The sequence below is a fragment of the Ricinus communis genome, chromosome 5 (genome assembly GCF_019578655.1).
Source record: "Ricinus communis isolate WT05 ecotype wild-type chromosome 5, ASM1957865v1, whole genome shotgun sequence".
NCBI classification, from domain to species: Eukaryota; Viridiplantae; Streptophyta; class Magnoliopsida; order Malpighiales; family Euphorbiaceae; genus Ricinus; species Ricinus communis.
The window spans coordinates 26,706,086-26,721,500 of NC_063260.1; the positions used below are offsets into that span (position 1 = coordinate 26,706,086).

Here is a 15,415-nt window from a genome sequence, read left to right on the forward strand (position 1 = left end):
GACGAAGAAGCGGTATGATGGTCTATAAGAAGTTGAAGCCCAGCACGCGCGATTCTATAAAGAAAGGAGTTCGCGGTTGGCAACTAATAGAAGCCTTTTAAACACAAAATATACATTAACCACTTGAAGTAAAAACAGAGAGAAGCGAGCGAGCGAGCGAGAGAGTTTCAGAGAGAAGCGATGGCCGGCTCTTGGAGAGCACGCGGTGCTGTTGTATCAGCAATTGTTCTGTTTGGTAAGTGCTGTTTCCTTAGATCGTAGATCTGATTTTCTTTCTTATATTTATTTAATTTTATTTTTATTGTTCGTTTTATATAGAATAAAAACTGTAATGTTACGGATCTGGATTTGTTTTAGTGCTTATATTTTAGGTTATTATTTTCAGTTTACTTAATTAGATCTGTGTGTTTTCTTTTACTGTTTTCTATCATTAGAAAGAAATGATGATCTAATAATCTATGAAATGATACGACGGCGTTTAATTATTATTAAGCGAAATGTTAAGCTAGCGCTCAGGTCACGTTCTTCTGTTTTATGATGTTAGTAATAATATACTTGCTTATTTTTTCATTTCTTTAATCTTAGTTGTTCATCGTTAGCTCTCATGTCTTTAAAACCTATTCATGATTGCGTCATTTCCTAAACATACATCAACTTTTAATTTGAGAATGATTTGTTTTTAATGTGTCATTTAGTGTTAAATAACTGTTTGAATACTGATATTTTATTTGCTCGAGCGACTGAAGCGATAACATGAATTACATGATGAATCATTACATTATCACACCTTGCATCATCTATTTTATGTATTTAAATTTGGTTTTTAATGTAATTCAATCTTGCATTAATAGGATGTCTTTTTGCAATCTCCATTGCGAAAGAGGAAGCTACAAAGTTGGGAACAGTAATTGGAATAGATCTTGGAACTACTTATTCTTGTGTTGGTGTTTACAAGAACGGTCATGTTGAGATTATAGCCAATGACCAAGGAAACCGTATCACCCCATCGTGGGTTGCTTTCACCGACAGTGAAAGGCTCATCGGTGAGGCTGCCAAGAATCAGGCAGCTGTCAATCCCGAAAGGACCATCTTCGACGTCAAGCGACTTATTGGAAGAAAGTAATGCCACTTTCAATTTGTTCTTGGTCTATTTTTATGGGACTTCAGTAAGTTGTATGGTTACTGAGGCTTCTTCTTTTACAGGTTTGAGGACAAGGAGGTCCAGAGGGACATGAAGCTGGTTCCGTATAAGATTGTTAACAAGGATGGAAAGCCTTATATCCAGGTCAAGATCAAGGATGGAGAAACTAAGGTCTTCAGTCCTGAGGAGATCAGCGCTATGATCTTGACTAAGATGAAGGAAACAGCAGAAGCATACCTTGGGAAGAAAATTAAGGATGCTGTGGTTACTGTTCCTGGTGAGTGAAAGTATCAATTTGTTTTGACTGATTTTGAGCTTTATACGCAAATACTTTATGTCTGCTAATATGGTCTTCCTTGTCATAATGCAGCCTACTTCAATGATGCTCAGAGGCAAGCTACAAAGGATGCTGGTGTTATTGCTGGACTTAATGTGGCTAGAATTATTAATGAGCCAACCGCTGCTGCTATTGCCTACGGTTTGGACAAGAGAGGCGGTGAAAAGAACATCCTTGTTTTCGATCTTGGTGGTGGAACATTTGATGTCAGTATCTTGACTATTGATAATGGTGTTTTTGAGGTCCTTTCAACAAATGGAGACACTCATTTGGGAGGTGAGAATTGGCTCTGCCTTATCTAGTTACCTTTTCATATGTTTTGCATGTTGCGAGTGTATGCTTATGTTACATGTTCTTCCAGGTGAGGACTTTGACCAAAGGATTATGGAATACTTCATTAAATTGATCAAGAAAAAGCATGGAAAGGATATCAGCAAGGATAATAGGGCTCTTGGAAAGCTCAGGAGGGAGGCTGAACGGGCCAAGAGAGCTCTTAGCAGTCAGCATCAAGTCCGTGTGGAGATTGAGTCACTTTTTGATGGCGTAGATTTCTCTGAACCACTCACCAGAGCTCGCTTTGAAGAATTGAACAATGATCTTTTCAGGAAGACCATGGGACCTGTGAAGAAAGCAATGGAAGATGCTGGTTTGCAGAAAAACCAGATCGATGAAATTGTTCTTGTTGGTGGCAGTACTAGAATTCCCAAGGTTCAACAACTCCTTAAGGACTACTTTGATGGGAAAGAGCCCAACAAGGGTGTGAACCCAGATGAGGCTGTTGCCTATGGTGCTGCTGTACAAGGAGGAATCTTGAGTGGAGAGGGTGGTGATGAAACCAAAGGTAGTTTATTCATTTTCTATCAAATGCTTAGTGTGGTGGAGTTATTGATGAAAGTGGCATTATGATTTTGACAAGACGCCATGTTTGGAGACCTCTGACTGACAATATTTTTTGCTGCATGCTTGATGCAGATATCCTTCTCCTGGATGTGGCTCCGCTCACCCTTGGTATTGAAACAGTCGGTGGTGTGATGACCAAGTTGATTCCTAGGAATACTGTCATCCCGACCAAGAAATCTCAAGTTTTCACCACTTACCAGGATCAGCAGACTACTGTCTCCATTCAGGTAGAATTATTTCCTTTTTCTTACGTGCCTTTGTTGGACACTTTAGGTGAACCTCAGCTTACTTGCTTCTGGTGTAATATCAGGTGTTTGAAGGTGAAAGGAGTCTCACAAAGGATTGCAGACTGCTTGGGAAATTTGATCTTACTAGCATTCCTCCAGCTCCAAGGTATGTGCTTCCCTTCATTTATAGATTTCCCTCGGCATTTGCTTCACCAGTTAGCTGGAGGTTTGACATTTCTTTATTTTTTTATGCAACAGGGGAACCCCTCAAATTGAGGTTACATTTGAAGTCGATGCCAATGGTATCCTGAACGTGAAGGCTGAAGACAAGGGCACAGGTAAATCAGAGAAGATCACTATTACCAATGACAAGGGCCGTCTTAGCCAGGAGGAAATTGAGCGCATGGTGCGCGAGGCAGAAGAGTTTGCTGAGGAGGACAAGAAGGTGAAGGAGAGGATTGATGCACGCAACAGTCTGGAGACATACATCTATAACATGAAAAACCAGATTAGCGACAAAGACAAGCTTGCCGACAAGCTCGAGTCTGATGAGAAGGAGAAAATTGAAACTGCTGTGAAAGAAGCCCTAGAATGGCTTGATGACAACCAGAGCGCTGAGAAAGAAGACTACGAAGAGAAGCTCAAGGAGGTTGAAGCTGTGTGCAATCCAATCATCACTGCTGTATATCAGAGATCTGGTGGAGCCCCAGGAGGTGGTTCGACAGAAGAAGATGATTCACATGACGAGCTGTAAGAATCTATGATTCCATTGATTCCCTGCTAAGATTAGATGGCAGGATGATGAAATGAGGATTTAGTCTAGGCTTGAGGTTGGTTGAGAATACTGTAATTTTTCTTATGGTAGAAGCAAAAAGGGGATGGGAAATTTCCCTTTTGTGCAGCAGTTTTTTTGTTGGAGGGTAAAACACGCTGAAGATAAATGCCTTTTTTCCTTATGTTATTACTAATTTGTAATTTTGTTCTTTGTTTTAAAATCTGCCTTCCCGAATGCAATGTAAAGTTGCATTATCTCTTTCTAAAGTATTGTTACCGTTTTAATTTTAATTGAATAAGCTCAAAATTACATACATAAAAATTGCCTCATAAGAAATAAAGCGGAGCCTGGATATGTTACATGCTGCATTCTCTCTTTCTAAACATCATGTGTGAATAATCATATGTATTTCCCTAAAATCCATTTATTACTCACTCCGTATATTAATATGATTCCTGATAAACACTTCCTATGTTTATGTATATTTGCGGCAGAAATTCTGACCCTTGACATTTTTTTAGCATATTATATCAGTATTTTCTGCTTTTTCAATATTATATTATTATATCTTTCATTTTTAATTCGTTATAATAAAATATTTTTTTTCTTATGTATTCACTGATTAATTATTAATCTTAAAAATTTAAAAGTTTTTCCGAGAATTCAACTGATTAATGACTAACTCTAAAAATTCAAGAGTTCAGCAATCAAATTCACCCAAATAAAAATTTATTTTTAAATAAAGAGATTAAACTGAGCCAAAAGATAAAAACAAATCTATTTTAATTCGATAAAAAGGACTCATTTACAATGACTTTAATATGGTATTAAATCTCTTTTAAATGTGCCAATTAAATCCCTTACTCTAATTTAGTTGTTTAAATAATGGATTGATAAATTTGATTGCATCTCATTAACTAGTTGATTTTAGCAAAAGGAAAATGTACGGAAAGATTATTTGGCGTAACAAATTAAAAATGGAATGAGACAATAATATATTTAATATTAATAACACAGAAGTACTAGTATAACCCTCCAAAATACTAGAGGGTGTTTGTCGTTCACCCTATGTAGAAAGCAAATGCAAATAAATCGAGTAGCCAGAGCAGAAGGAGCTCTCTTCTCAATTACTCTTGGGAGTGGCCGGTGGGCTGAATGCAATTGCCGGAGGGGAGATATGACGTGTCCAAGCCTTTCGCTATACAAAGATAAAGAGGAATACGCTTCGCAAAAAAAACATGCAACCAAATTACTTTTTATCAACTTCGGTGAGATACATGAGATTTTTATTAACACGACAACAGTAGTTGAGATGCGAAGCTTATTACAACGAACTGCAGCAAACAATTTATTGAGACATGATTCTGTGGGATGCAAAGTTTATTTTGTGCCCTTTGTAAATTTAAAAGCCAGCTTTGGGATCACCTGAACCTGCTGCCACAACCCCCATCCCTACTCCATTTGACAACACCCCGTTTGATTCTGAGAGAGCAACTCTCTCCCCATCTAACTCTTCAACTATTTCATCAATCTTTTGGAATTGATAGGGCCATCTTACATTGTATAGAAACTGTCGAAGATCGAATCTATTGTCCTCTGGTGAATAACTCTGCAAGCAGGATACCTCACTTTAAGTCTTTTGCATAAAGTTTAGTAAATACGCATATTATATTGTCTCTCTTTAATACTTAAATACCTCGGCGTGATAAGAGGGTGTTAAGACAGTCATTTTGTGACGATTAATTGAATAGTACTTGAAGAAGTGCTTCACTTTCTCAGCAACCTCCGATGGAGTTAATCTCGAACCCCATCTATAGCAGAGATTCTGTAAAAATCACCATCGTATCTAATAAGTAAAATTTCGACCACAGTACCCCATTTATGTGACATAATGAACTCAATATCTCACCTTAAACATCGAGACTGGACCACAGCGGTAAATTTTTCGCAACCTTCCATAAACTGAGAGTTCTTCGTATGTCATTCCCATGTCCACTTCATCAAGCTGCTCCATGCAGAAGATAGCATTAACATATTATCACTCACATAAAAGGAATGCTTGTCATTCTAGTGAGGGAAATACATGCAGGTCAGAAGCAGTTGCAGAGTCAAATCTATTGACGCACAAACATCATATTAGAAAAGAAAAAAGGTTTCTCGGAGCAGCAGAAAAAGCAATATGGTAGGTTAAAAAAAATGCATAGGGAGAAAAATGAACAACTTTGATTTTTAGTTGGAAGAGAGAAATGTTAACCGTCCTAGTAATTTTATCCATCAATAGTTACATGCATTGGCTACGTTTGAAGAAGGTAAAGGGAAAGAATTGACCGTTGACTGTTGTTCGCAAAAGAGTACCTGACTGTAGTCAGAACGTATCGGCTCCAGCTCAGCCGTTGGAGGTGCTGCTTCAACATCTGCCAAGGATGAGTAACCCAGATGGATGGCAGCCCATCGCAGGAATGCCCGAAGATCCTGCTTACTGATACTTCCAATTGGATTTATATCTGCTGCACTACAATCATACTGCAAAAAGAAATAAAAAGTGAGCTCTTATAAGGAAATAGTTGCGACAGATTAACTACTGGTTGCATCAATATCACACAGAAAGGTAATATCATCACAACTTAAAAGATTGACGCCAACAAAGAAATTTCTCCAAACAGCTTAAGAAAATATAAACAACAAGTTTCAAGTTCAAATTACTAGTTCAACTCTACCCCATTTGCACATTGCTAATGACCAAAAGCAGTTTGCTTTAGAACCAAGAACCAACTGAAATTGCTCAATATTTGCCTTTCAGACAAGTTAAAATGAGAATTACCTTTGTCAGATATCCACGCAATCCTTCATCCACATTAGAGCTTCCTAGGACGAGATAAAATCCTGGCTTATTGTGAACCCAAGGCAAGAGTGAGGCTAACATAAATGCTAGCACCATTCTTGTTCGAGCTTGAATGTTCTGCAAACCTAGGTTCTCAATATTAGAACCCCCATCCACCTGTGAAAAGAAAACCAACAAAATTTTGATAACACTCGCTGTAAATGACACATCAAGGCAACAGTGACTGCTTTAAATACTGAAACAAAGTCTAATATAAAATAGCTTTTATTTCCCAAACATTGAAGACACTGAAAATAAGTCACAGTAAGATTAGAACCTATGTGAAGATTTCATTGATGACAAAAAATTAAAGTAGGAGCATATGCAGACATAACAATGCAAAAGTGCAAATTTAAGTTTTTTGCCTGAGCTATCATAGATGCTGGATAAAATATTGACTGGGGATGGACGGAATTATATTACTCCACAGGACTGAGGTGAAATCTTCTATACCAAGTTAAAAACCCGGTTACCTTATAACGTGGTCGCTTGCCAGTTACTTTTTCAAACAAGGACAGAAATGCAGAAACAACACCATCTATTGGAACATCAAGGTGCCATGAACCAATCTCGTTTGCAAGAACCTTTGCTCGTTTTCTTGTGGATTCAGAACTGTAAAAACCAAGAAAAAAAAAAGTTACTGTAAAACAATGTCATTGCAAAACATTCTCAATGTGAAAAGTAAAAGAGAGGCTTTCTCAACACTCCAGCAATAGAGAATTGATACTTAACATGAAGTTTTAAGGACTAAATTGAATTTTATTTATTGATTAAATCCTTTCACTGAACTTTTAATTGCTTTGCATAATGCGTGGAATCCCATCTCTTAATTTTGTGGGGGCTTGGATTAAATTGGCAGCTTTTGCCAAGTTGGTGGGTAAAATGGACCAAAAGTTAAAATCCGAGTAGATTGACCATTGACTCCAAGTTGAGGGGGCAAATTGACCTTTAAACCCCTAACAAAACTACAAGAATAGTACAGAAGAACAAAAGCAAGAAAACTTCCTACAAACACCAACCTGTTTTCAGACCCCATATATATGGTATAGAATATGCGCCTTGCAAATTCTTTACTGTCAGTGGGAAATTGCCCATTGGTGTAACGTCCAATTCGTACAGCATCAGCTTTTACTTGTTCATCCCCATTCGCAATCTCTGCAAGCAATGTTCAGAATCAAAAAATGAATGGAGAAAAGCCTTATGTCTCCACTGCACACAAAAACTGCTAGCTGCAACTCTACTAACGTGACAAACAAGAATTCACCTCTTTCAAACAATAATAGCTTCAGCTAAAAGTATTTCAAGGCACTTGCAAAAACTAAATAGTCCCAATCTAATGTCACAACACCGAAGGACAGGATTTATTCCAAAATCCAAATTCTCCCTAGGACCATAACTGGGCAATAGCCTTGATCAAAGTAAATATTGCCTGTTTGTTTAGATATATTACAGAAATCTGTCTCTGCGATTAGCTAGTTGACATGGGTACTAAATTCAGCTCTTAATACCTCGTTGTCTATGTCGATATCCCTTTCCACTTAATTGGGGTATTAAGCTTCTAAGACCTTACATTAGTTGGTTTTACCTTGTTCTATACCATAAAAATTTTAGTACTAGAATATTCAATATATTAATTTCATGAACTGACCTTTTACAACCATTTGGCACATGCAGCCAACAATAGCAGCCACAGAGGAGCTATCTGCTCCACCAGAAAGAGGAAGCAAAAATCCAGAAGCTCCACTTCTTCTTAAATAGTCCCACAGCCAGCAGCCAGGGCCAAAGGCTATTTCCTCTTCAGGAGAATGATAATTGATCTTCAAATAAGGAATCATTGGTCAATTTAATGGACTTGGTAAGATGACTTGCAGATGGCACAACTAAGATGTTACTCATTAGTTTATAAACTTGCGAAAATGTACAAATCTTATCAGCTTCCACGTACAGGAAACAAAGGAAAAGAAATAGTTGCAACAATAATTAAAATAGACTCTGCTCTTTTGCCCAACAAGTAGGTGTCTATGAACCTTACAAGATCTGAGCTTTCAAATAGCTTCTGGAATTTATCTTGCCAAAAGATTATATGAAGCCAATAATGACTGGAAGCTGTTCTTGCAGAAAATTTAAGTTAGTTAATGATATAAGCCATTTTCCCATCTTTTTAAATGGATTGGTATTAGGAAAGACCAAAACTTGTGAGCATATCAGTTTTCATAAGGAATTGATCGAGGTTAACTCAGAAAATTAAGGTTAATAAAAGGCACTTCCATCGTTTCAAGAATAATGGATTAGCAGGACCCTAAAGCATCAGGCTGACAGAAAGTATTGTAATTTCAAACACTATCTTCACTTAAAAAAAGTAGAGAAAAAAATAATCAGGCAAATGTTTTAGCTGTTGACATCAAGTAATCATTGATTTAACATTAGTGTGCTGCATAAACAACAAACCTTAATAGGGCTGGAAAGGGACATTTGCAGGTTAAAAGGCTGACAAAGATTGTAAGGGACTGCTACTGATGATACTTTGGATTTGGAACTCGCTTGTTCTTGAAAACTACTTATAGAACCCCTTAGGCTAGCAACCTGCCGTTGAATGAGAGACTAGATGCATTAGAATCACATACATAATACAAATAATGAGAATATGATGGCGGTAAGTGTCAAAAGCATATGAAATTTCATCAAGCAAAGGAAAACTCATTAACCACAGTTTTGAGTAGAAGTGAGATAACTCGAGAATTTAAGTCCACAAACAAGCTGTCAAGCAATAGAACATAGAGCATACCGCATCCAGATCCACTTGAGCAATCACAACCTCAACATCCCGTAAAGAAAATTGGGATCCTTGAGCAACCACTTCTCCATTTACAACAACGCCAGAACATCCATCTGAAAGGAAGAAAGTATTAAGGAGAGTTATTAATCGGCATAAACAGCAAGCTTAATAAAAAAGAATAAATTTGTAATGATTGATTAACAACTTGTTGGAGATTCTTGTCCTATTCAAACGAAAACAGCATCTATAAATTTAAGGAGCATTTGTATACCAAAATAAAGGCGACCGCCATCACATCCTTGGTGATTACTGTACATGTAAACCCCTCCTCGAGCATTAGTAGCGCCTATGAAAGAACGAAGACGAAGATCGAGCTTCCTCAACTGATGGTGACTTCCACTTGCATTCATGAATATTTCAACCCCATTGAGAGCAAGCTCAGCATGAGGAGGGACAGGGGTGAAAAGTTCTTCACAAACTTCAGCAGCAACAGCACTAAAGCACCCCCAAAAAAGAAAAAGAAAAAAACAAGACTATTAGCTTCTTGATAAGCAGCTAATCAGTATAAAAATAATAATAAAGAAAAACCAAGAAAGCCCATTATCAAGAAACAATATTTTGTTACTTACGTATCTAAAAACTGCATAAACCCATAACCAAAAGGCACAGAATTCTGATTTATAGCCTTGGAAATATCACTTGGTAGCTGAAACTCCACAAGCTGTTCGTTTTGCTTCCAAGCAGTAAACCATCTTAGCTCTCTATAATTACCATCATTAGCAAGCCACATTTTTGGACGAATCATTATAACCTTTCTATTCAAGCATAAAACTTGACAATTATAACGTTCTGATCCTTTAAGAACAGGCATCCCAAAACTACACAACAATCCATCAGTCCAGTCACCAAGTAGAAGTTCCTTCAAGCATTCCCATCTGCAATCAATCAATCAATTAAAAATAATTAACAGAAACCTACAAAAATTAAACAAAAAGTACGCAATTTACAATTTGAATTAACTTACGCATGATTGACAGTATCAATTTCCAAAAAATGATCTTCGCAGCTATAACCAGTGATTTCGAGCTCAGGACCAAGTCTGATAACAGCACCAGCTTCTTTAGCTTTAGTTATCGATTCTTTTATGTTATTTAAGTTACAATTGAAGTCCATAGACCATTGATTCAAATTACATGCAGCTACTTTCAATAGCCTCATCTTGTTTCTGAAATTCTTTCAAAAGAAAATAAAATTAAAGTGAAAATTAGAAGTTAAAAAATAGAGAGAGAGAGAGAGAGAGAGAGGGAGAAAAGAGCTTTAGACAATGGAGATATTGTGGGAAAGGAAAATGGCAGTGACTAAAAAGATGAATTATGTGGGTGTGTTTTGTTTCTCTTTTCGTTGGGTGAATCGGTGGAGTTGGATTTTGATAATTGGGATTTTTGTTTTTATAGGATTTAGCGACAGTATATTTGATTTTTTTAATTCATGTTTTTGGCGACGTTTTAAATGGTTCGGAGTCAGCGTTCCTGGATTCCTGGACGGGTTGAAAGAAAATTTCGGGCTTTCTTCTACATGTTTTGCTTATATTGACGCGTGTCGAACTGGGATGGACTGTATTGAATGTTTAGTCATAGTAACAAAAAAAATCGAGAAAAAGAAATTTGGATTTCATTGTATCACTTCTTAAAATGTATAATACAATTTGTGAAAGTGCCCCCATTATACGATTGGGTTTCTTTTGACAGTTAAAACTCTCCATAAGTTAAAATAAAAATAAAATATAAATTAATTTTTCATTTTTATTTAGCCTTTTTTATATCTTATTATATTCAAATTTTCTTATTTTCTTATAACTGCTAATGACATCACAAAAAAATAATTTATTTTAATTTATTTTTTATTAATTCGTAGTCTTTTATATTAAATAATTAAATTATTTATATTTACTTTTATATTTTAATTAATTAATTGATCTGAATCATTAAAAAATTTTAAAAAATTAATCGATCTAACTATTATTATATTTGTCAATTTTAAATTTTTATGAAAAGAATAAATTCAATAATTTTTTTATTTCTATACTTATAATATTATACTTTACATTTTAATGAATGAAAGAAAGATATAGAGTAAATTGTGAAATACTTTCTAATTATATTTTAGTGAGATTTTCTTTGGCTAAAATTATAGTCACACGTATCACACACAATTACTAGATAAGATCCATATATCTCTCTCCATTTAAATGTAAAATACTAATCTATCAAAAGAAATATAAACACTCAATCATATATGTATGGGCCTAAAGTGAGTGAAGATGGGCCAATTAGATTCAGATAAAAAAAAAAAAAAAATCGGGCCAGCCTATATAATTTATTTTTTAATGGGCCTAGGGCTCTAAAGTGGGTATACATACCACATTCTAAAATACATGTTGGAGGCTAGAGTAAAGTTAACTTAAGAACCAGTAATCATATTTTTCACGAAATAATAATTGATAATAGTTGACATTTTAATGAAATAATTGTTGGTAGTGATCGAGATGTAGCGTAAGGGTCCGACTGAATTTTGCCAAGTAATTTTCGGTAGAATTAGAATGGCTTAGTCCCACACCGCGTGCGCTGTTGCCCAGCAATTTCGTCAAAGACACCGATGAGTCCTTTAACTTTCATCCAAAGTACAGTTGAAGTCCTAAACTTTAAAGCAGTTCTACTTCGCTCTTAATATTTGAAAACAGAACAATTACATCCTTGACGCTAACTCTGTCAACTTCACGGTATAATGACATGAAACTCGGTTAATTTTAGGTGTTAAATAAACCATTTAGCTCTTTCCAATTCATTTATTTTGCACCTGAAGAACTATTAATTGCGCCTTGCTAAAATAATAATTTATTCTTCACTTTGATAAAATAAAATAAAATTAATACAATCATCGTTAGTTAAAAAAATAGCTAATTGCGAGAATATAATTATTATGCTTTCAAACTTGCATAGTACAATTGAACTCCTTTGAAGTTTAAAGGTTTAATTGCACTTCCACTAAACTTTTTTATACCTTTTGTTATTATTATATGAAACACTATATAGGTGGTAACAAAAAAGACCCTCTTTGTTTTGAGTTTTTCAACTCCTTTTTTTCAGCACAACATAACTGGTTGGAGGAACTTATCAATTTATAATGTGTTTTCGATGATGAATGAATCTCTTATCTATTGGGAAGAAAAAGAAAAAAAATCGGACCCCAACCTGGACCAAAATAACTCCACTAATAACTAATCGCAGGATTGAAAATGTGAATTTAAAAAACAATTCTAAAAATATAATTAATATAATAATTTTCAAAATTAGATTATTATTTAATTATAAAAATGATTTATCCTTTAATATATTAACAATATTTATATAAATCAAGACTAAAATATAATTGATATACTATACTTAAAATTAAAATCACTGTTTAATAGAAAAATTAATTAATTTATATCAATAAAAGTTAATTTAAGATATAATCAATCTGTGATTTGTTAGAAATTATTTTGTATATAAATACAAAGCTGACTAATTTTATGAAATTAGCAATATATCAGTAAAATAAGTTGTACACGTATTAAATTCTTAACTAATATAGATTTAGCAGAAGAGCTTTGATAAAAAGGAAAATTTGACTTGAAAATTTGATCTGAAACTTTGTAGTATACAAAATGAACAGTAAACTTTAAAATTTAAAATATAAGAACAATTTGCGTAATGACCAAGAAATGAAGAGTTAGGTCAGAAATTGTTTGAAGAGAAATAGACAAGGAATCATGTAAAAACGACAAAAAAAGAAAACTAAAAGTAAATGCACTTTTTTAAAAAATAATGAAGATATTATTGACTACTTTACAAGTAAAAGTAAATCTTTTATGAATAATTTTAATGTATATTCTTCTAATGCGGTATATGTTTGGTTAAAATCCATTAAAACAATTTATCTCATTTAAAAAAAATATAAGAAATAGAAAATAATAGATTTTAAAAAAATATTTTTGTGTCATATAATATATTAACTTTTATTAATACAGAAAATTTTATCTATTTTATTAGAATTTAGTTTAATTATAACTACTTCTATACAAATTTAATTATATAGAATTTTAAATTAATTATTATTTCTTTTAAAATACTTAAACTTTTGATTTGTAAATAAATTTCATAAATTTTATGGATTTTAACTAAATACAATGTTAATAATCACTAAAAAGGACAAAACTAAAAATGGAAAGTAATATCTTGATATAATGGTAGTTTTATTATCAGCTAAGTGTTAATCTCTAAAAGTATTATTATTTAAAAATTATGTTAAAATTCGAACAATATCAATTTTATATGCGGTAATATGGATTCATATCTATATTTATATAAAAACTGACATATAATGATATATGCCAGTAATTTTGAATGTTGACATTTATATTAATTAAATAATTAATTTATTGATTAATAATTAATTTTCATAATGAACCAATGTGTCATATTCTAAAAGATATAAATTTTAATTATATTCTTAATATTAAATCATGAGTTAAGTTCATAATTATATAATGACTCTTAATCGTAAAAATAAATATTAATTTTATATGTTTAATATTAGTGACATGTGATTGATAAACTAATTATTAAATGTTTGTTAACATAATTTTTTTACTTAAATTCTTAAGATTTAGAAATATTGTAGAAATTGGTGTTTATATTGAAAGATAGTGAATAAATTTAAGATATAAAAGAAATTAATAATAATAATTGGGTAAAATGAAAAGTAAAGTTATCTTCTTGAAAAGATGAACAGTAGAGTAAGTGCAACGACCTGCTATTTGAGATTGGAAGTTTTTGCCAAAAAGCAATTGTCGTGACATGTGAATAATTGAAATGAGATAAAGACCCACTCCACTCTTAAAGAAAATAATAATATCAGCTCAAGAAAGATAGATTTAATAAATAATAGGAGACAGTGGTTTTGCAAAAAATGCACAGCAATTGTTATCCGCGCCACACATTCTGTCGAATATCGACACAACCATATGGGGAAACCTTGGCTTAATGTGCATAATCTTAGCCCCACTGACATGAAACCACTAATTTCTGATTGGAAAACATGATCTATTCATTGCCAATCATTGTTCTGCTTTCCTCTACTATGGCTATTTATAATTATACCCAAAAAAGAACACCATGAAATTCTCCTCTGATTTTATCTAAAATATAATATGCATTAATAATTGAACCAATACCCAACAAAACCTGAATGATTATGCAAACGAAAGCAGAGGCAGATAATTGAGAGACCTACTAATTGCCACACACGACTAAATGATATTAAAATAATATGAACAGATTCCACCATATTATTCATGCTCTACATATCCTCTCACACAATTTTGTTAAGAGTGATGACTACATGCAATGTTTATTCTTTGGAAAAAATTAAAATATATATTTATTATCAGATTAAATTCATTATCTTTATTTTCGATAGCGTAGGTTATCTTGAATAAAGTGTTTAATGGACCCTCCAAACTTTAAGAAATTACTATATAGTATTTATTATTTGTTAGGAACAAATTCTCGGAGGTTGATAAATTGACCTTCGCAATAATCAAGTAGCTCTTTGGTTGTTTAGGAAAAGAAAATGAAAGATGCTAATTGGTTTTCCTGAAGCTTAAACATGTTATGATTTAATACTAATTTTTACCTTTATTTCACTAAATAATATTGATTCTAAAAATTTCTTGATTTTTGCTTTTGATATCAATGTTTATTTTATTTTGTAACTAATGAGTTGATTCGTGATATTAAATTTAATTATAAAAAGTATATAATTCGATTTATATCACTGTTTTACATTTATTTGTAATTTACATAGTTGTATATTGTTAAAAATAAAAAACAAAAAATTATTTCGTTATATGGCAAATGATGCGCGATTAAAAGATTTGGCGGCTAATTAATGAGTGCAAAAAATCAGCAACACGACATGCTGATTTAGCCACAATAACCCTATAATTCTATTTTATTTTGTGTTTTTTGTAAACCCCCATACAGGAGAGGGGTTCAACCCAGCAAGAAAAGGAAGTAAGGGGAAGATCAGCACTAAAAAGCTTAAGCATTGAAACCCTTTCTAAAATGCATTATTTAAATCGTGCACTAATAAATTTATGTACGAAGTAATTTTTATCTTAAAATCTCTTAAATGATTATTTGATATCCAAGTTTTCTTTAATTATATAATAGTTATAAATAATATTAAATCTGAATAGATCGAGTATTAATAAACTTTCGTTTGAAGGTAAAATAATGTTTAAATGATTGAGTGTTATATTGATTGTCTTTTTGG

At 33.2% G+C, this 15,415-nt stretch overlaps 2 protein-coding genes across 2 annotated transcripts; one reads left to right on the forward strand and one right to left on the reverse strand.

Moving 5' to 3' along the window:
• On the forward strand, nt 1–3,646 carry LOC8286262 (luminal-binding protein 5). The gene is made up of 8 exons (XM_002518819.4): nt 1–235; nt 852–1,119; nt 1,204–1,418; nt 1,512–1,754; nt 1,840–2,319; nt 2,451–2,605; nt 2,689–2,771; nt 2,864–3,646. Exons 1-8 carry the CDS (start codon nt 181–183, stop codon nt 3,357–3,359), a joined length of 1,995 nt encoding a protein of 664 aa, XP_002518865.1. The 5' UTR covers nt 1–180; the 3' UTR covers nt 3,360–3,646.
• Nucleotides 3,647–4,351: 705 nt separating this feature from the next.
• LOC8286263 (glutamine-dependent NAD(+) synthetase) lies at nt 4,352–10,515 on the reverse strand. The gene is made up of 13 exons (XM_015719018.3): nt 10,062–10,515; nt 9,667–9,972; nt 9,309–9,532; nt 9,047–9,150; nt 8,710–8,844; nt 7,910–8,078; nt 7,281–7,416; nt 6,735–6,873; nt 6,202–6,378; nt 5,736–5,903; nt 5,290–5,385; nt 5,077–5,205; nt 4,352–4,989 (listed from the first exon to the last, which is right to left on the reverse strand). The coding sequence occupies exons 1-13, from the start codon at nt 10,253–10,255 to the stop codon at nt 4,783–4,785; spliced, it is 2,184 nt and encodes a 727-aa protein (XP_015574504.2). The 5' UTR covers nt 10,256–10,515; the 3' UTR covers nt 4,352–4,782.
• Between the last annotated feature and the right edge of the window lie 4,900 nt (nt 10,516–15,415).